General features: G+C 47.1%; 1 protein-coding gene across 3 annotated transcripts in view; it reads left to right on the top strand.

The window, feature by feature from the left end:
* GRAMD1B (GRAM domain containing 1B) overlaps positions 1 to 21,854 on the top strand; it is an 88,585-nt gene that overhangs the window by 5,472 nt on the left and 61,259 nt on the right. For all 3 annotated transcript variants that reach the window (XM_039379990.1, XM_027720990.2, XM_027720991.2), the window contains one exon: positions 6,004 to 6,081. In XM_039379990.1, the coding sequence (XP_039235924.1) occupies positions 6,004 to 6,081 (78 nt within the window). The remainder of the gene's footprint in view (positions 1 to 6,003; positions 6,082 to 21,854) is intronic.

Below are 21,854 nucleotides of genomic sequence, written 5' to 3'. Positions count from 1 at the left end.
CTTCCAATAAAGCGGATTTTTTTTTTCACGTGCTGCAAACGTCTCCTCCCAGGACAGCTGATGTGCTGTTCGCTGGGACTGCAGATTTTTTTGCCATTTGTTTAGGATAATCTGTGCCAAGTGACTGTGAATTCCACCAGCTCTCTTATTTGTCTTGGCTGGATCTTATTGCCCTCGTGCAGTAGTTTGTGGTTTTCTTTTAAAATATTTGCCTTCCAGTATTTGTGTGGTTTAGGATGACCAAGAGTATCAAAACTGACCGATTTACAAACAGCCTGGAACTTAAATGCTCTTGATCTTATCTAGTCAGCAAATATTTACCAATGGACCGTCGGAATTGCCCAGCGCTGTGCCTGTGGATGGTTTTTAACAACTGATCATTGTGTTCTTTACCACGGGATTGTTTTCCCGGGGATTGTTGAATAAGATGTTGATGAAAGGGCTTGTCTTGACAGCTGGGAGGGTTGGTGTTGATGTTTTCCTTTGTGAGAGGAGAAAACTTGCCCGTCCTGCCCCTTGTAACCTTTTCCAGCAGGGAGATGACCACGGATTCACATTCTGACTCTCCAACTCTGCTGCAAAGGACGCAATTAATGCTAATTAAGATGGTCTGTATGACAGATAGAACTGTCCCTTATCTTGTTTTGATCATTACTAATGAGTTTAGACTATAAATATTGCTTTACACCCTCCCCATTTATGAACCTGAGTTATTAGGGAGATGTGAAGGTTTGGAGCAGGAAATGCCCTTTTGGTTCTCAGGAATCTCTTTGGGCTCTTGGAGATCTCATAGCACCTGAAGGGGGCTGACAAGAAGGTTGGACAGGGACATTTCACAAGGGCATGGAATGTTGGGACAAGGGGGGAATGGCTTTAAGCTGAAGGAGGGCAGGGTTAGATGGGATATTGGGAAGGAATCTTCCCTGCAAGGGTGGTGAGGGGCTGGGATGGAATTCCTAGAGAAGCTGTGGCTGCCCCATCCCTGGAAGTGTCCAAGGCCAGGTTGGACAGGGCTTGGAGCAACCTGGGCTAGCGGAAGGTGTCCCTGCCCATGGCAGGGGGTGGGACTGGATGGGCTTTAAGGTCCCTTCCAACAATTCTATGGTTCTCCTTCTTTGGAGGGGTTTCTCCAGACTCCATCCTGAGATGGAGCAGGGCTGTGGAGGCAGGAGAGGTGCTGTGATCCTTGGAAATGCTGTGCTCCCTGCCTCCCCCAGGGCTTGGGATCAGTTCAGCAATAAGTCTGACCATAAATCTTCCTGATGTTTCCTTGCTGCCTCCAGCAAGGACGCGTTTGCCCTCACACCTTTCCTCCTGTATCCCGAGCGTGGGAACAGCACCTGCGGGGAAAACCGTGTCTGAAGGTGCTTTGGCTTTTAATTTGCAAACTGAAGCTTGAGGTCCACCAAAGGACAGCCCTCGATGGGGGACACTGTTATCCCCTGGAACTCGGGCCGGTGATTGCCCACTCATGTCCCTTATCCTGCTTTCCCTCCTCCACCTGGCAGTTCCTTGGGGTTTGCACTGGCGCAGTCATTTCCGGATCCCTGCAACCATAGAAACACGGAGCTCCTGATGACAGGAATTTAATTTTCCGAGGACAATGAGGTGCTGTTAAGGCAGCTGGGACTGGGAGCTCTGTTTCTGCTGTTTCATGAGAAATATGCGGTGGAGGGGGGGGCTGAATTCTGGGGAGGAGGAGCAGAGCAGGAGGGCGGAATTGAAGGATAAAATTGGGTTTGACAAGCTCCTAAAAGCCCTCTGTGGGAAAACATTCAGAGGAACCTTTGCTTCTGACACACCTGAGGCTTGAAGTTCAACCTGGTTTTATTATCCTGTTTGTGTTGTCAAGGAAAGCTGGGCACGAACACTCACCAGAGGAGTTCTCAAATGAAGACTGTTTGCTCATCACTGGCTAAAATATTCCATTTGCATTGCAAATCTTTTAGACTTCATTTAAGCCAAAGCTCTCTTTTAATTAATGTGAATTTTAACAGTGTAAAAACACCCTTTAAAAGGCACGGGGATAACCTTTTTGCCAGTTTGAAAGTAACCACAACTCACACCAGATATTGGTGTTGTTATTCTCTTTCTGGTGGTGCTTCTTCAGGCATCCCAATTATTTTGTGATATATTTTAAGGCAGGTAGAGCCAAGTCTTTGTGCTTTGCAGCTGTGAGAGCGAAAAGAACTCTCTAGTTGTTCAAATAACCAAAAAGCTTTGTAAATTTGAACAGAAGCCTTGATGTGCCTATTCTGTTGATTGTAACCTGCATATCTTTGTTCCCAAATGTGCTGGTGAAAATATTTGTGTATTGTGGCATTTCATACGTGGTAGTTTTTAATTCAAAAAACTGCTGCCACAGTTGCTGAAAGCAGTTAAAGAATATGTAAACCTGATTGTCAGGTGTCTATTATTCCCCTTTTTAAAACAGATAATACAGAACTCAAAGCCTTATGATTACTGGGGTTAATTAAGCAAAGTGAATACAAAATAATCCTCTGGGTTCAGGCCTGAAATCCTCACTAATAGCTGTGGATAACAACAGCCTTCTGGTTTTTATGAATTATCCTCCCAGCTCATTAACTGATTCTCTCTTGCAGGTTACAGCCATTTCTTTCCTTGTCCCATTCATCCATCACCAGTGGAAAAAAAAAATCTGGCTAAAATTCTGCCCCAAACACCTGCAGATATAAAAGTACAGTGGATTTATCACCCAGACCTCGAGGGTAGAGAAGTCCCAAAGGCTCTTAGTGTGCAAACATTGACTGAGTGTCTGAACTTTGAGAAATCCTGACAAATATCTTTGACTGGGGGACCTGCTTAGCTTTGAAAGCTTGTTCTTGCTTAAAGTAAGAGATTTTTGGCTCTCCCTTATGTGAAATCTCAGAAGAAAATGAGACTTTTTAAAAAAAAAAGAAAGGGCAGACAGATAATAGTACAAAATCTAATTTATAGCTCATAACTTCCCAAAATCAAGTGCGAGAAAAATAGGAAATATTTAAATATTTAAGGCACAAAAGCAAATTCAGATCTCCAGATTGAAACTAATTGTGTGTGATCAGAACACTGTTTTTAGTCAGCAAAATGGTTTTTTTTTGTGCTTGGGTTACCTGGGTAAATTGGTTGGGAGCAGTGAGGTGGAGGAGGGATGGGAGCAGACTCTTCAAAGGTTTTAATTGTTAAAAGACCTGGTTAATCTGTAGTTAAGACTTCTCTTGAGTTTCTAAAGTAATAGGTAATAAGTCTGAGCGTTTGCATGAGAATTAAGGAAAAAGCACAAGGCATAAACCTTAAAATACAGAAATTCTAGGAAGGGAAGGGGCACCTTGGGCGTGTGCACCCAAAGGTTTGAGCCTTGTCCAAATTCAGGTTTGTCATTGCTGAGCTTTGGAATGAGATAAGTTTGGGGTTTGCTGATTTCCTGGGAATTTTATCCAGCTTTGGACCTTCTCTGTAGATACCAAACTGACATGACTCTGGAAGCTTCTCCCCGTGTTACTCCTCAGTATAAATCACACCTTTCTTACCTCCTTGTATTATCTCTGGTGTAACAACCCTAACTCATCTTTATACCACCTCAAAGCAACAGTTTTGAATGACAAGCCACCTTAAAATGGACTGAAAAAACACAATAAACTCTGCATTTCAACCTCTCTGAACGTTTTAGGGAATTTAGCAGCCTCACTGTCTAATAATCAGACTGTTAAAATCACTTTATTTGTGTGAAAAGCTCACAGATTTTTGCCAAGCTTTGTGTTGGAGTGAACAGTGGGTAAAAACTGATTTCTCTCCTTGTTTAATTGCTCACAATCCTGAGCTCAGGTGCTGCAGTGTCTGGATTCTGTTAAATTTTAAGCCCTCATTTGAAGGACTTTTCTGCCTGTGAACTTTAATGGGTGGATGAGCAGGGAAGGGGTTGAAGGTTCATCTTTTATAGCTGCCCCAAAAGGGAACTTTCACGTGGCGTTACCAGCACTGGTGAGAGGTTGGGAATTCTCCTTTGGTGAGTTTTATTCTATTTGCTTGGTCTGAGTTGAAATGGCAAAGTTTGGTGGGAGGATTTTTCTATGAAAAAACAAGTAATTATAGAAGAAGTCCCTGCAATGCTTTCTTGTATCTAAAGGGTGATAATTTAAATAACCAGGGTTAGTGTGGTTCCCTCTCTGCTCTTTCCAAACCAGTTCACTGGGCCATAATTAAGCTCAGAAGCCCAAGAAAAGTGTTCCTTTGCTTTTGGGAATATTTTGTTCTTACCCAGCTGTTGATTTATAGCTTTGAAGCCAGTATAGAATTCTTATTCCCTGATTATCCTCTCTGCAGCGAGGCACTTCAGAATGACTAAACACGTGGGTGTGGGAAAATTCAATCTGTCCCCTTCTGCTGGAATGTTTCCCTGTCCAGGTTCTGGTGGCAAAACTCCCCCCTGTGCAGTGGGGAAATGAGCTGAGTGTGCTCTGTGTGCCCACACTGCACTTCTGTGCTTTAAATCCTGAGCTGAAAATCAGAAATATTGCAGTTTAGTGTGTTTTTTTGGTCCAACTTCAGAAGCTGATTTGTGTATTATTTTTTGAGGATTTTTACACTGATCAATAATTAGTTTTTTCTGAAAGGTTCAGCCTTCTCTCACAACAGTAAGGAACAGGGTTCTGTCTCATGCAGCAGAAATAGTGAGCAGTGGGTGATGTTTCTCAAATGCTAAATGGGTCCTCAGGGCAATTATTGTGTTTTAGAGAAAGACCATGTTCAATAAGATCAATCTCTTTCAGATCTTGAAGAAGCAGCTGGTCACAGTCAAGGTGGTTGAGGAAAGTATTAAATGATAATAAGAATCACTGGCTAATTTCTCTTCACAGGAAACCACAAATCTCTTGGACCAAAACTCTGATCTTGGGGTAGGGGGAGAACACAAAGTCCCTCCCCTTCTCTCTCTCTCTTTTTTTTTTTTTTTTTGAATGAAAAATTAACAAACAGAATTCATGGAAATGTGCAAAGAAATGTGCAAAACACTGCAGTGTTTTGGTACTGTGTTTCCCCCCAGGATAGATGTTACTAGTGAGAATTGCTGCTCTTCAGAATGAAAATATAATTTAGAGGTTTTGTGATACCATATTGGTATTTGTGTGCCTCTGGGCAATGGGATGTGCAGGTCCATGTGCAGTGCAGTAGGAGCTGGGATTGCAAGTGTATTTATACCTGAACTAGTTTTATTTAACAGCAAAACCACAGGATTTTATCACGCTCTGCGTGCTCAGACAAGTGTCCCAAGGCAGGACTGTGCAGTTTGTGCTGATGGTGTTGCCATGACTCCAGAGCCACTGGTAGCCAGGGAAAGCAGATTAAACCCAGCCCAGGAACACCTTTAGTCTTCCCTGGGGGCAGAATCAGCTCTGCCTGCTGCTCAGAAGGAAAGCTCCTGCCGAGAAACGAAGCCACAGCAACGAGAGGCAGGAACCCTGTTGAGTCCCTGGAGCAACTGGAGGGGAGTGAGGGCAAATCCATGGAATAAATGTGCTGGAAATAAAAGAAAAAAAATAAAAAAAAATCTCCCACAAAACACCCATTCAAGGGGGGACAGTGACATCTTGTGGGCTCGGCGTGCAAGTCCCACCAGAAATTCAGCGCTGGCCACTCGGAGTTGGGTTTTTAACTGGGGTTTTTTTTTTTGTGCCGCTGCCTGGAACTGGGGGGGTAAACAAAACATGGTGTGGGAATGTTCAGGAAGTGCTGTGGGGTGGCACGAGGAAATGCTGCCTAAGCAATGTGCAAGAGCACTTCTGTATATCAGGAAGCTCTCGGGGAAGAACCGATGGACACCCCAAACACCAGCCGTAAATCAGATGCGACGCGGCCGCCTCTGCCGTCTCCTCTTGGCACCCCCAGACATGGAGTATGAACCTTGTCTTTTTTTTTTTTTATTTGCTTGATCCAGGTTTTAAACCTGAGTGTTTCCTAGGGACTTAGGCCCTGTCTAAGTGCTGTGTTTCCCTGTCCCTGTTGCAGCAGCCAGCAGAGCAGCCAGCAGAGCAGCCACGATGACGACTCAGCCCGGTTCCTGAGCCCTTTCCTGCGGGAGGACAGGTGAGTCAGTGCTGCTGAACTGGGGGGGAATGCCTGGAAACACTCACTGAAATTCCATGTGCTGAGCTGGTCAACCTTCTGATTTGTTTTCCTTGTGTTTCCCAGACTTGCTTGACAAGGAATGTGATTTATGTTGGTTTTTCATCAACTGAAAAGTAGAGCTTGTGGGACAATGCATCCAACTCAAGTAGCCTGCACCTATAACTCCTGTAATTGCAGATTGCAATCAGCTTGGACCACTTTGAAAATGCTTTTATTTAGGCCTGTGGACTTTAAGCCCAGTCTAGGTGCTGACTGGGACATGGTTTATTAGACCCTGCCAGAGAGAGCTGTGGGGAAACTGAGTCACAGAGTTAAAAGCTTCTAAGTTATCCCAAAGTGAACCTGTGGGTCACCTCCAGGAGGTGGGGGGAAAGCAAATTTGCTGTGTATTTATTGGTGATTGGCAGCTCTGGTCCTTAAAAATACACGTTGAAATTTGGATGTGGTTCTTGTCCTCACCAAGACACTGTTGAGCTTGGCTGTTGTGCTTCGCTTCTGGGGTGCTGTGACAGTCCTGAGGTATCCAGAGCTGCTGTGAAGCTCCAGAAGGAACTAAAGTTTCTTGTACTTCAAGTTTCTTGTACTTTAATGACTGCTGCAAACTGCAGCATTGGCACAAAAACTGTTGGAAAACAAATGCTTATTTTCGTGTGTGATTTATCATCGTTGCTTTGCTCAGAGCCACATGATTTAGAGTTTTGCTGTCTCTTGTAGTTCAACTTCTGAGCCTGAATCAGCTTGGTTTTCTTCCTCTGGGCATGAGCTGTGAGTCCTGAGTTATTCCTGCCTTTCTCTCCTGGTCCAGCTCCTGCAGGAGAGACCTGCTGACATCCCTGGGTCCGGTGTTGCAGATGGACTTTGGTTTCTGGGATTCCCATTGTTTTATAAATGGTTAAGCTGGGTTTTACTCAGCTGAGCTTGTGGCTGGGGGTTCCAGTGAGCCCACAGGAGGGCAAATGCTGAGATTTGGGAACTGCTTCCCTTGTGCTGGTTGCCAGAGGCGTCTGGGTGTGGCACCTTCCACTCCCACTGCTTTTATCCAGGAAGGATCCCTTTGGATTGGGTTGTTCCAGGTCTGTAGCTCAGCCCACATCAGCTCTCTGAGGTCAAAGTTCTTTGTTCCTAACTGTGGAGCAGGGCAAATTCTTACTGAATTCAGAACCCCTGCTAGGATGTCAAAGGGCAATGGGTTGAGTAAGAACTGAATAGCAGCTGAGTAGCTTCTGAGGAATGGACTCACTTGAGAGAACATCCTGACCCCGAGGAGCTCATTAATATCCCAAGAGAGCTGGGCTCAGAATTAGCACTTGTAGCTCACCTCTTCCTCCATATGTTTCACTCCAATTATCCACCTCCCTGGAGCCTGGACTGACTAACAGCTGAAGGGGTTTGGAACCAGGAGGAAGAGTGGGTTCTTAGGGCATAGCTGGCCTTCCTCTGTGTGATGTGCTGTTACTCCATTTGAGCTGGAATTTCATGTGTCAACAGGATCAGGATTAGCCTTTGTTAATACTCAGGGATTTCTGGGTATCCTCTGGAAGTGCTGCCTGTTCCAGTTGTAGCCTAAATGGAGCCTTTAGATTGGTGCCAAGAGTATCTCCCTGGCTGGAAGGGACATGTTTGAGGTGCAGCACACTCAGATCTCAGACCTATTTATGCAGAGCCAGGGTGATGTTGAGCCTCCTGACCTCTCATATTTGGGACCTACAACGTTCCTGCTGCCTGGATTGAACTAGAAATAGCTTTTGTTTTCATGGAGAACACTGATCCTAAAACGAGAATGCATATGAGGGATAATAAATTACCTTTTGCTGCTCTGCTTTCTTTCCTCTTTTACTGATATAATTGCATGAAGCTCCTCTGGTATATTCTTCTTTGGATAGCAGTGGTTTGGGCTCATGAAACTCAACCAAAAAAAAACAAACCTCAAAAACAGTTTGAGGTGTGAAGCTGGACAAGAATTAGTGAGAAGGCTGGCAGAACATTTGAGAGCTTGCTATCTACTATTGCTGTTAACACAGTTGAAGGCTGTATTTCTATTAACACAGTTGAAGGTTGTACTTCTTATTAACACAGTTGAAGGTTGTTTCTGAGGGATCTTGAACTTGTCAGACTCTTAAAAATTGAAGGAGTAGGGTCTTTCTTTCTGCTCCTTGTGGTGGTATTTTTGACCACTAAAAAAAGGTCTTCCATGCACAGGTTTGGAGCTCTGAGCTTCTGTTACAAAGCCCTGTAAGACAGTTCTATTCACTTGATCAATTAAAAAAAAAAACAACAAACCAAACAAATCCTCAACCACCCAGAGTTTCAGCAGCCCTGTGAGCTGTGACAAAAGCTGAGCAGAGGGGAGAGCATAAATCCAACATGTTACATGCTGGAAGGTACACCCTGTCTTGGCATCCTGCCCCTGATATCCCAGGCAGAAGGAGCCTGTGCTGCAACTGGAGCAGGGGAAAAAGCTGCAGCAGCCTCAGTGCAGCTGGGAAAGTGCTGAAAGAAGCCACCCCAGCCAAAAGGGAAGGGATGCTGAGTTGTTAAGTTGATTCTGAGGTTTTAAAAAAAATAGAAAGATGAAGAACACACAGCTGAGGGTGGCTGAAATCTGGGGCAGGCACAGCCAAGATCTCAACTAAAGATGTTGCCGGGGGTGCTGCTGGTGGTGTGAACTCAGGGAAGGACTTCCAAGCACCACAATCCAACCCTCAGGTGTTTTCAGAGGAGACTGAACATTCTGTCCTGCTCCAGATTGCTTTCACTGAAAGCAATGTTGTTTTTTGAGGGGTGAGTGCTGCTGTGTCTCCTGCCTTGGGAAGTGCTGCCATGGTCCAGAACTCCTGCCCTGCTGAGGTGTCCTGTGGCACAGCAGTGAGGCAGGTCTGCCATCCCTGTGTGTCTTCCCTGAGGAAAAAGCTTTCCCTCTGCAAAGCCATGTAAGTTGTGCTGTCTCTGTCATGCCTGGTTTATGCTGAGAGGGATCCTACACGGGTTTTACTTTGTCTTGGGGGGGTAACTGTGTGCTTTGTGGGTGATTTTAGAGGCTCAGAAGGAAGAATTTAGTGGGACAGGCTGGAAAGAGTCAGGTCTTGTGTGAACTTAGGGCTCAGTTCCTTGTTTTCTGATTGCCTGGGGGAGTTTGGGTGAGTCACTTCATGGTGCTATTTATGAAATAAGGAGAATTCTTTTTTTTACCTCACAGGAAGATAGAGGTGGTGAATTAAGCCTGAATTGCCCAAGTGCTGAAAAATCACAGCTGTGGGAATAGCAAGATAAGCAGAGCTGAGTTACTGAGTGCCCAAATAATGACATTTGATTTAAAGTAATTCCAAGGGTGGGTGAGGTTGGGATGGAGACAGCCACAGATTTGGGTGAGATGTGTGCACATCACAGAGCCAATAATCACTGAAAGGAGACAAGGTTAGGCATGAATTACCTTGAGTTTTCACCCAGATTAACTCCAAGTTTGTGACCCTGCTCCTGTTTGATCCAAGGACTTGTTCTTTGTCATGGTGCTGAGGCATCCATCAGGTTTAAGTTAAATTAATTAAAAGTTAAGCTATTGAACCAGAGGAAAAATCAGTCCTTAGACTCAGTCTAAGGAGGAGACAAACTGGTGAAGAGAGGAGGCAAATTACAAGACTGGAAAGCAACAGGCTGTGGGGGAATCTAGGAGGGAAGTGAGTGGCAGTTTATAAGAGCTCATATAAAAGTGATTTACATGAAAAGATAAATGTAAATCAAACTGATTTACATTTACACTGCTGTAAATCAAAATGATTTACATTAGAGATCATATCTAAATGGAGGAAATGGGAAGTGCAATTAGTTTTGTGATATCTGTGTTTGATACGTCCTAAATCTTGGCTGCAGCTTAATTAGTTCCTTATTAGTTCAGTACCTTTTTCTGCTGCTTCCAGGGCTGCAGGGCTTGTTTTTCCTTTGAGTAATCTGATAAAGGTCTCTCAAATAATGGATCAAAATTCACAAGAGAATTCCTTGCAAGGAGATCAGGGAAGAGCTTAAGATAGAGAGAGGTTGAAGAAATTCCTTTGGCTGCTTGGATTCCCAGCAAGTTGTGTAAAGTTCAGAAAAGAGCTTGAAGTTTGAAAATGTTAGGATAAAGTCCATGTTATTTGTGTCCTTAGGGCTTGTTTATGCTGCATCTTCTGCCTGTGCCCCTTTCCCCTTGGCACAGTGAAGTTGGTGCCAACGTTCTGAGCCCATTTGCCTGCAAGGGGAGGCACAGCAAAGATCCTTGGGGGAAGGGTCCTAATACCAGTCAAACCCCTCAGGAGCCTTTTCCCCTCACAGATGGATGCCTGATGTATCACTTTTAGGGAATTTTTTAAAAGTGGTGCTGAAGTCCTTGTTCTGGAGAAGACTTGGAGGCTGCTGAGCTCTCAGAGGGTCCGTGAGCAGAACTCTGATGCTCTTGTAATAACTTCAGGGTGAGTTTCCTTTTGGATCCAGCTCCAAACTCCAAGTCAGTTGGACTTCAATAGTTTAACCAGAGTGGTACAAGTCTCTGTTGTCACATAGGAGGGATGGTTAATGCTTGGACTCAGAGCTTGTGTCCTTTTTTTTTTTTTGCTCCTCTCACCTCCTGGCTGACAGGAACAGCTTAAAATCAGCTCTGTCCTGCTGGGACTGGGCACTGTCAGAGTGACTGTGAGTGGAAACACTCTGTTCCTCAGGTGCCAACATGGTTTTTTCTGCTGGAATTTCTGTCTCTGCTGGGCTGGTGTTGGTTAAGATGAGACAGACCCTGCTGTTCCTTGCCCATCCCTGAGTGCAGGGGAGGCCTGACAGACCTCACCCACTCAGAACACCAGGAGGAGGTGTTTTAATGTTTTAATTATGTAATAATGTTTTAATGAGGTGTTTTAATGTCCTTCCTTCTCCCTGTCTGAGGTGCTGGGCAGGCTCCTCACCCTCCCTGCTCCCAAGAAGTTTCAGTTGTGTCACTGCACTTCACTTGCAGGCTTGAAAGTCATGGTCAGGCCAGCTCTGGATCCCCTGGGAACACTGGAATTCTCAGAATGTTGTGGCAGAGAGGGGCTGGGATGCCTCCTGGGACCTGCAGTTTGGTGGCAGCTACCCAGAGATACTCCCCTGGTGTAACCACCCTGCTGTGGTGCAGAATGTGTCACACTCCAGCTTTGCTTTCCTGCTCACAAGTTCCACCCGGGAGTTTTCTTTTTTCCAGGCAGGCATTGCTGTGAGGTGCCAACTGGCTGTTGGGAGCGAGGCTGGTTGTTCAGGAGACTAATCTGGGTTTGTTCTGCTTGCACCTCCTTCCCTTGGGTACCAAATGTGGAGAAGGAGGGCATTCTGAGAGGGGGGTGTTGGCACTGAGCCTGGCTTTGGCCCTCTTGAGATTGCCTGAAAATATTCCAGTTGTTGGCCAAACGAAGGGCAAGATCAGTAAAGAAAGACAAGGCCATTGTGGGCTTCTGTTGCAGCACTAAAACTTCAGTTCTGCCATAAAATCAGCCATCAGAGAGTCTCAGGGAACTTCCCTGGTATCACAACCAGAGCTGGGGGGTTCAGGGATGCAGAGAAGGGAGGGTTTTGCTCAATTCTGTTCAAGAGTGTGGCCAGATTCCTGCAGGGACTGCCTGTTATGGAACTTGCATTTCAGACTTTGCTTTAAACCTCTAGATCAGAGTCTGAAAACACTTCATTTGATGGGGCTGCCTTTTTAAGTTGGCATGTGCCCTGGGACACACACAGAGGCTGTAACTGCCCTTCAGATTTTATTGCATGTGCCCAAAGTTGAAGGATTTGGGAATTTGAGCTGTGCTAGTAATTTCTCTCTTGGCACCACTCATAAGAACTATGGATGTGGTAATCAGGGTTTCCTCAAAAAAGAGCACTGTGTAGGCAACACCTCTTTTGTCTCCCTGTCAGACAAAACCCACCTTTCCTCGTGCTGGGAACATTTTAACTGAGATGTCATCAGAGAGCAAGATGTGCCTGTGAGTCATGTCATGAATGTGCCTGGTGCTCCCACTGCAAAGAAAAGCTCTGGAATTACGTCGTTCCCTGCTCCCATCCTGGGTGGTGTGACTGATTAATGCAGTAAAACAAAGGTGGTGTTCAAATAAAACGGGGCACAGCTCTTTGGGAACCCCTTTTCTAATCTCTCTTCCTTGCCAATAGTTGCAAATCTCGTTTGCTACTGAAATATTTTGGTAATTATTTGCATACAGTCATTCCCAGGCCATATTCTGGGACCTGGTGTGATATTTAAGTGGAAGCAAAAGGTGATCTCAAGTGCACAGAACTCAAAACTATAAATCTGACCAACACTCAGTTGATAGAGAAGACAAATAATTTTAACATATGTGTTCTTTAGTGTCTCTGTGGCCATTGAAGCCAAAATGCAGTTTGAAAGGGGTGTTTCCCATTTCAGAACAGTGCCTGGGAGGTGGAAATGGGGCCTGTGTTACCCACTTATCAATAAAAGACTAAAAGGTGATGCCAAACAGACGTCCCAGCTGAAAAGGGGATCAGAGTGCCCCAGTTTATGCTCCTGTTGACTATTCAAATGAGCAGATGGAGCTGCTGATTGTGGTGTCTGTAAGGAATAAATGGCACCTCTTCTGCCACCTTTATTACAGGGGGTTGTAATTCCAACCAGTGGAGTGAGAAAGGAGTCTCAAGGCAGGAGCCACTGGGGTTGCCACAGCTTTAATGTGCCTCGATTGTTAATAAGGGCTCAAAGCTTTCAAGCTTCACCTAAAAATCCTGGGAATGAGGTGGAGCAAAATCTCCTAATTTACAGTGACTTTTTTGACAAGCAGTGGGCATGTAAAGGTAAATAATCAAGTGATTAGGTGGGGAGAAACAGTGCAGGGATAAGGAAGCTAAAACCCACTTGTTGAGCCAATAAATTGGCAGACAGGGCTGGCATATGTTGAAGGGCAGAAACAGAAGGCTTGTTTTTTGCAGCCTTTTTTTTTTTTTTTGGCCTGTTCTCCCACCTCAGTTTTTTTGAGAATCTGGGACCACAATAATATGCCTAAATTGGAGCTGGAATTGCTGTTCACAGGCTTTGCAGCTTGATGGCTTAAGGGAAGCTGGATGCACAGAGGGAGGCTGATCCTTCTGCCCCACGATGGTGCTGCCTCAGCTTCCCCTGGGACTCTGCAGGTTATGTGAGTGGTGGAAGGGGATCTGGGAATAGCTTTCTTCAGCTCAAATGCATGTGCTTGTGCCCTTACAGAGACCTTTGCAGGCCTTTGTTTACAGCCATCAGCTGTTTCTGGAATGCAGCTGCTCAGTGCAGGATATTTCTGCTTAATTCTCTGTAGGAACAGAAAAATTCCCTTGGAATCCAAGGGCAGTGGTTTGAACTGGGAATTCAAGTTATTCTGCATTTCCTGGGTGAAACATCCTCCTACTCTTAAGAGATAGCTGCTCTCTGTTGTACAGATTGTTCTCAATGTGAGGCCTTGAACAAATCATCTCTTTCCTACATTTACAGTCAGCACCCCTCCTCTTCCTCATGGCCTATTCCATGCTTTTCATGCTATATATCTTTGGCATACTCAAGTATTTGCAATGCTTACCTTGGAAAATAGGTGCACCTTTACACTTCGTGGTCAGCTGCCAAAATGGGGGAGTACCAAGCATTCAAAACGAGCTTGGAACATCTCTTTATGGACTTCACTTCTGCAAGGCAACCTCTGGCTTCCTTCTCAGCTGAACACCCATGCTCTTCCCCAAGGCTTTTTCCCTCTGTTTCAGGAGACTTGGGATAAGCTGTGTTAGCCTCCCCCTGGTGATGGACAGTCCAGCTTAAGAGAAGTGGTGGTTGGTTAACTGGCCTTGAGAATTCCATTATTAACCTCGAATTCTCTTGGTTTCAGCAGAGAATTCCTGATTCTCTCAGGTTTTTGCATCTCATCCTGTAGCAGCATATCTGGCAGAGGCTTGGAGGCAGCTGTTCCTTTAAAATTGAATTGCCTGTGATGGAAGAAATCTGAGAGCAGAGAGCCCAGATCAGGCTCTTTGGAGATCTCTCCACAGCTCTGCCTTCTCATCAGCCCAGTCACTGCTCCTTCCCTCGGGGGCCAGGCTGCAGTGACTCCCACCCCAGTCAAACCCCCCCTGCCCCAGCTCCATGGCATTCCCTGCTCCCAGGGTGGATCCCGAGGTCCCGGCTCTGTGCTGCTTCCCCCCTGGTGCTGCTGTGCGTGTGTAACCCAGCTGGGATTTCCTCCTCCTTGACTCCAGCAGTGTCTGTGCTCCCTGGCTGCTGAAGTGACGCTGCCCCAGGTTGTTGGGGAGCCCTGCTGGCACTTGGACAGATCCCCCCTTTCTGCAGATGACTGTAACCGTGTGAGTGCTCGCTGACCTCTGCCTTTCTTCTCTGCCTTCTCCCCCTTTTCCTTGTTTTTCCCCCCCAGCCGTTTCTTTTGGGCCTTTGCAGAGTGTTTGTTGTGCATTTTGGTGATGACATGGCAGCATGTGTCCCCCCACTGCACCAAGGTCAGGCATTGTGATGGTACCAGCTCAAGGTCTGCCCTTGAGCCCCTCTGCTTTTTTTTCCCTGTTTTCCTGCAAGTTTGGCCTAATATTTTTCCTTAAGCCTTATCTGCTGCTTGCTTTCCCTTCCCTGTCCCTGTCCCAAATCTTTGACAATGCTAAAGATTTCACTCTCTTGAACCCCTTCCTCTTGTTTAAATGACAGGCCACGTGAATACAGGCGTGTTGGAGGGATATGGGTCTGACAAAGCTTCTAACACTGTAAGATTTCATTATTCCTTTACTCTGGAAAAGGATCTTTGCTTCAGGCTTAGACATGAGTGCTCAGGCTTCTTTACATGAGCTTGAGGAGGAGGCTGTTTCTCAGTGCACCACCCATCAGTGTCCTCAGAAACCAGGGGTCTTGGGTCTGGGTCCCCAAGGAATTTGTGGGTTGTGACAGTGTAGGAAAAGAGGCATCCTCTGCATTGTGTTCCTGTTTGCAGCCTGCCAGCCTTTGTTCTGCCCTGATGTTGATGCCACTGCCACTGGAAGAGCCCTCAAACATGCCAGAGGTAGTGAGTGACTCGGGCTGTGGGAGGCTTTCCCTGCTGAGCTGCAATGCCTTCATTCAAACTGGAAGCTTGTGTTTAACCCCTGGGTCTCAAGCTCCTGTTTTATCTCCTTCTGTCTCAGGTTTGAGAAATGAAGGATGCAGGACCTTTCTCTTCCTTTCGTGGACATGCAGTGGTTTTTATATACTTAAACCCAAAATACTGTGGTGTGTGTTCCTGTGCAAGTGTTTCACCCTTTTATCTGTAACATTAGATTATGTTTTGTCCAGGAGAGGACATTGCATGAGGTCCAGGTGAGCACAGAAGGCTTGGTTTCTCCACGTGTGTCTGTGAATGATCCCTTGGACAGTGCCAGCCCAAAGCCTGAAGGTTGTTGGACTCCATATAAAGGTTTAGGTTGAGGTACTTGAAAGATTTAAGTTACAAAGAGTCTTGGATTTAGGCATTGATTTTGAGAGACCAGATGTTCAGCTGAGTGAAAAGCTTGCTTGGTGCAGGTGTTGGGCTGTGATGTGATGAGACTTATTTCAAGCCATGAGTTATTCCAGAATCTCCTGCCCTTAATGAAAGAGCAGCTTATCAGCTATCACATTACTGCCTTTTCATGGTGGCTGCAAGTTCCTTGGTGAGGAAGGTAAAAATGAGAAGATGACTTTTAATTTTCTCGGGAATTCCAATGAGAGAGGGATTTTTTTCTCTGAGGCATGCCATGAGTCATGGAGCTTTCTGTTGGCCTGCTTTTCAGAGTGCATGAGTCCGTGCTGGGGTGGGAGAGGTTATTGCACCACCCTCAAGCAAATGGAAGGTTAAGAATTCAAACAGGCAAGAAAATGAGGGGGGGAAAGAGCCAAAAGGCTCTGTGAGAAAGCAGCAGTGCTCTTTGATTATAATATTGCTCGAGAAAGCAGCAGTAACAGTCTGAATCATCCCAGTTTTTTCTGCCCTCCTGACACAAGGGTACATTCTTCCTATTCCCAAGTCTCTGTATGATTTTTCTCCTTTTGATTCTCCAGTCTCTTCTTCCAGTGGTACTGCCTTTGTGCTGTGATGCTGTTCTCCCTTGCTCTCCCTTCCACACCCCCAGGCTGACAAACACTGCAGTCACACAGCTCAAAGCAGAGACTTTTCTGCCCTGGGCAGCGACTACAGCTCCCATGATGCCCAGAGAAGTGAAATCCATATTTTTTTTTTTTTCTCTGGAAACGAAGTCTCATGTGACTTCCCAGCTGCTGCAGCAAAGAGGGAGTCCCCTCTGAGATTGTTTCCCGGGGAAATGGAGGTGTGCCCTGGCTCCCAGAGTCCATGTGGTTCTCTCTGACAGCAGGGGCTGTAAGGCTGCAGAACACTGCTGACTTCAGGAAGGATTCAGGATTTTACCCATCTGGCACATTTTCCTGGGGATCTGTCCACCAAGGTGCACTGTTAACAGTTCAGCTCTCTCTCCCTTACATTCTGGCGTCCTTTGTAGCAGTTCTTTCTTTCTCCCCATAACATTTCCTAATTCGTTTCTAGTTTTCCCTCCCACTGGTTCTGTCACTAACAGGTTTTGTTTTGTGTGCGTGTTTCACAGAGACACAGGGTTAGTTTGTTTGGGTTTTTTTAATTGCTTCCCCAACTCCTGCAGAGTTTTTTTTTTCCTTTCCTTTTTTTTTTTTTTTTTTACCATATGGGAGACTCAAAGTGTGGCTGAGGTGGTGGCTCACAGGGAGCACGTCACACGCTCTGCCTGCAGGTCACGCACCTTTCCTGGAGAATTAATCTATCTGAGCCTTCTAAGCCCCTTGTTTGCACTGTGTGGGTGTTGATAAGTGAGTTTTTCAGGATCTTGGAGAGGTGGGTCTGCTCTGGTGAGTGAGGAGCCAGAACTGCAGTGATGGGCAGCAGTAAAACCTCTCTCCAGGGGATGCCCAGCTGGCTGTGAGTGTGACTGTTTGAAGGGGCAGTGACACTGGCAAGCAATGCTTATAAAAAGCAATGTTTTCTGATTTTTAAGGTGGCAATTATGAGCTCAAACCCCGGGCTAACAGGACCGTTGCTGGGGCTATTTATAGAGCTTTAAATTCCTACCCAGAGCTCAAGGCTGTCACAGTGGGCTGTTCCCTTCCCAACAGTGGACTTCCTCGGGAGATGTTTCCTGTTTGCTTTTAAGTTCCTGAGCTGCTGGAACTGCAGAGAGCCTCTGCTGTGAAGGGGCTGACGTGGAAAATCAGCTTTTTTTTCTGAATTGCAAAGCCTTTGCTGGTTCTTTAGCTTAGGATTTGCTGCAAGTCCTTCATGGAGCTGCTGTGGGGTGTTTTTTCCCCCCCCCCCACGCTGCTGTGAATACTTGCAGCAAAATGCACATGAGTAGACAGTCCTTAAGGGACACCAGTGGCCCTGTAAAAGAGGGACTGAGGAGCAGATTGTCCACTTGCTGTTTGGCTCTCTCTCTGTCTGCACTGGATGTTTTATGGTTACTTTTCACACTACAGTGTTATGGCACAGGAGGCATTTGGAATTCATTTAGTGGGCAACCAGGATGACAGTCCTTATCCCAGTGAGTGGAACCAGCTTGGGTGCTGTGGGGATTTTTTTTCCCCCCTGTGGCATTGGGTTGGGTGTGTTGAAGCTGTGTTACACCCACAGCAACTCTTGGGATGGAGGTTAAAAATACGTGTTCAGAAAATGGGCTTTATGTCCCTGGTGAGCAGGACGTTGGTGGATTTTAGGGAATCACAGGATGATTGGGGTTGGAGGGGATGTTAAAGATCATTATGTTCTAACCCCCTTCCACTAGCCCAGGTTGCTCCAAAGCCCTGTCCAACCTGGCCTTGGACACTTCCAGGGATGGGGCAGCCACAGCTTCTCTGGGCAACCTGTGCCAGGGCCTCCCCACCCTCCCAGGGAAGAATTTCTTCCTAATATCTACTGTAAACCTCCCCTCTTTCAGAGCATTTGTATATTCTGAGCACAAAGGTGCAGTGTGCCAGCTCTGATTTGTGCAAGCACGAATGCCTCGCAGCAGAAACATACCAAAATACACATTTTCTGTGTGCCAAGACAGGACTTGGCAGGAGTTTTCGCTGTGTTTTCCACCGATGGCCCTTTTCAGAGGTGGGCTGAGCGCTGAGGATCGTTGCCTGTTCCCGGACTCTTTGCACTGCACATCTGGCACGGGGGGGGGGGGGGGGGGGGGGCAACATCTGGTTTAGAAAAAAAAAGATTAATGCCAGCTCTGTAAAATGTTTAATACAGTAAAACCCCTGGCAGGGGGGTGGGTGAAGGGGGAGAGCGTGTGAACTCCTGTGCACGAGGGAATAGGAGCGGGGTCTGGTTTTGCAGGGAAGGAGCTGCCCTTCAGCGTGTGTGCAAGCTGCCTTGTGTGCCCCCGGTCTTTGTGTGCTCCGGCGCGGTGCCTGCTGTGCTGCACCGGGCTATGAATAAGCACTTTCAAGCGGCGACGTTTTCTAGCCCTCGGAGGCTCTTAATTTGCCCGAGCTCCGCAGTGTTTTCCCTGCCTCCCTCCCAGCCAGGATTGCTCACGTCTGGCTGGCTGGCGCTGCCAGAGCGCTCCGGGGAGCTGCGTGCAGCGTTCCCTGGCTGGCTCTCAGGCTCCAGGGCTGATTTCCCGGGGTAAAGTAGGCCAGGAGGGGCTGGGAGGACCAGGGAGGGAGAAGCTGGGTGATGGATGGGGCGGCGTGAAGTCACCCTGCTCCGCCAATCCGGGCAGGGCCGCGCAGCTACGGATGCCTCTTGATGCCGGGACCGAGCTCACCTTAGCTGGGGATCTGGCGCTTTGCAGCCCGAGCTGAGCGTGCACCAAAGAGTTACTAGTTGAGGCCCAGTCGTTTGGGAGTGTTGCTCCGAGGTGAGTGTTCTCAGCAGGATGCAGCTGAGGAGCCTCCACCTTGCGTTTGTCTCTGCACGTGCCACTCTCCCTTTCCATGAGCTCTGGTATGCCTGTTCTGCACCATCGCTTCTCCACCTGGCTGGCTCATCCCCGTCACTTTTGCCTTCCCTACTTCAGTCCTTCTCGTGCCTGATCACTCCTCCTTTTTACCCGTGCACTGCCCAGAACCCACTTGCTTTCTCCCTTTCTCCTGACTCCTAAAATACCCACTCGGGGTTGGGGGGGGTTGTGTCATTGCCCCTTCCCGTGGAGCCAGAGGGAGATGGGTTGTTCCCCTGCTCCCGCAGAGCTCAGCCTAAAGAGCTCACACGTAAAAGGGAAGCTGGGAGGAGGGTCCTCTGTGTTCCTCAGCTTAGACCTTTGGGTGGTGGCAGGGGGGAGGAGTTGGGGGGGATGGCAATGACTCAGGTCTTGTGCCAGACTCCAAACAAGTATCTAAATTGGGACTATCTGCCTGAGATGCCCTTCTGTGGGGGCAGGAGGGAACGCTTGGAACGAGCGCTGAAGTGACTCTTTCATTGTTCTCGCCCCGCTGTCAAGTTGTTCCCCTTCTTCAAGTCGTTCTTCTTCATCCTCTTTTGACTTTCCCTTTCTCTCCCCTCCCTTCTCCCTCCTCCAACGCTCTTTGTTTACTGATAGGCCAAGCAGAAAACATGGAGACGTCTGATATGGCGACAGCAAAGGTAGGATGGAAATGCTGCCGTCCTCACTGTGCGTAAGTGGTCTCGCTTGGCAACTTCTTACTTTGTCCCTCAACCTTTTTGCTTTCTCCTGACCACCCTCCCCGATGCTGGGAGTGCTGGGGTTGAGCGTGGGATTTAGGCTCTGGGAGGATGGTACTCAGTGGCCACAGTGCTGTAAGGTTGGGGAGAACCGTGGAATGTCGGTGCTGTAGGTGAAGGTCGGGGGCGGGAGGGAGGGAAATAAGGGAGCTTTGTGTTCCTGCCGGGGCGTTCTGAGGTGGGAGCAGGGATGCCGGCAGAGCCTGCTGGGTGAGAGAGTGACACTAGAGGGTGCTTTAGGGGCAGCTTTCCACTCCCAGCGACCGAGAAATTCCTTCTGGCAGCCTCTCTTTTTTTTGGAGAAGGATCTCGGGGGAGTGTCGAGGGAGAAAGTAATTCGAGCTTATGGATGCATCCGCCCTTTTCTGTGAGGCTTCTCTGTTGCCTGTGCTGCTGCTCTTACCGGGCTGTGGGTTCTGCTTTTCCTGTGGGCTGGCAGCCTGGAAATCTGGGAATGGAGCTGGATGGATTGAGATGGGCTTTGTGAGGTAGAAATGGCTTGAGGATGGTTTGGTGACCTGGGAAGCACAAGGCTGTCGCCACTGGATGATGGTTCATCGTGGCAAGGACCACTCATGAGGTCTTTACAGCAAAGAGGTTGTTTCTAGCACGAGCTGGCCACCAGTGTGACTCCTTGGGATCAGAGCAAGGCTAAAGTGCAGGGGATGTGCCTGCAAAACGTGTCCTGGGCTCTTTTCCTCTGCAGGGCCTGAAGTTAAGCCTGGCTGGAGAGAGGCAAAGGGATTTTAACCCCCTGCTTTTGAGCTTGCTCTGGCTGGGTCCTTGAGCATGGGAACATGGGCGTGTTGTGTTCCAGGAACCAACTCCTTCCTGGGCTTAGAAGTCCGTGCTCAGAACCCCCCCTGTGGTGCTGCTGACAGATTGAAGGGCTTATGACTCAGCCAGAATTCCAGCTGAGTTTTGCCTTTCACATGTATTTCTGCTAAGCACTAACTACTTCCAATCCCATATCCCAGAAGCCTGGGTGGAGCTGGTGCCCTGTTTTTCCCCAGGACTGGGTTAAATACAGGTTTTGAGTTTTTAATGTCTGTCAGTGAGTTTTAGGAGGTACTTCTGGGTAAATGTTGCTTTCTAAAGGTGAACTCATCCTCACTGTCATGTTGGTTCAAGCTTCAGCTGTTTGTCCCTGCAAACCCACTTCTAGGGCTTGGAAACAATTCCCACTGAGATGCTGGAGGGTCTCTGGCCTTGGAGCCAGTTGAGTGACACTCCACTTCAGTGAGAGCTGTGGTGGCACTTTGGGGATCTCAAGCTTTATTGTGTTGAAAAACAGACATTTTCAATGACAGAAACAACAAAGCCACTTGAAAATTCTCTTTGTCTGTACCTGTTATTTATAGTTTCGTGTCTTTAACTAAAGGCAAACATGATCTACAGTGTCAAAGCACCATCTTAGCACGAATGTGCTTAAAACCTATTTATCTTTTCAGGGAAATGCAGCTTGAGTGAAAAACTGAGTTTAGTGTGAACCTCCTGAAACAGATGCATCTTGGAAATTGGTTATGTAAATATTCCTGGAATGTGTACAGGTTGATTTGGCCTTAACCATAGCAAGTGCTGATGTTTAGCTCCCTATTCTTTGTTGAAACCCACCTGTTCTTCCATGGTCTGTTTTTCTTTTCTGGCTTGGGGTCAGTTACCCCTTTTTACAGTCGGTTTGGAGCCTCCAAAGGGTGATATTAATTTTACTTAATTTCTGCTGGGGGTCAGTCTGGAAGAACTGACCTTCTGAGAGCGTTTAAGAGCTTTGTTTTCTCAGCCTGAAGTGATCCCAGAGCAGCCCTGGGATGGGATATCAGGATGTTGCTGCTCTCCATTGTGTTGCACTGTTGCTTCCTTTGCTGCTGAGGCACCTTTGGGGGTGTCTCCAGAACTGGCATTTCCTGACACGCCAAAGAATGGGCCCATATTTAGCTCATTAAAAAGAGAACTGCACTTTTCAGTACTGAGTAGCCCGTGGTTTTAATCCCAGGGTAATCCATCACCCATCCTCAT

Source organism: Pipra filicauda, unplaced genomic scaffold, assembly GCF_003945595.2.
Source record: "Pipra filicauda isolate LSUMZ 115617 unplaced genomic scaffold, ASM394559v2 scaffold182_size1470994_pilon, whole genome shotgun sequence".
In the NCBI taxonomy this organism is placed as follows: Eukaryota; Metazoa; Chordata; class Aves; order Passeriformes; family Pipridae; genus Pipra; species Pipra filicauda.
Note: the sequence above shows the minus strand (reverse complement) of the source record. Positions and strands in the feature narration are given on the sequence as shown.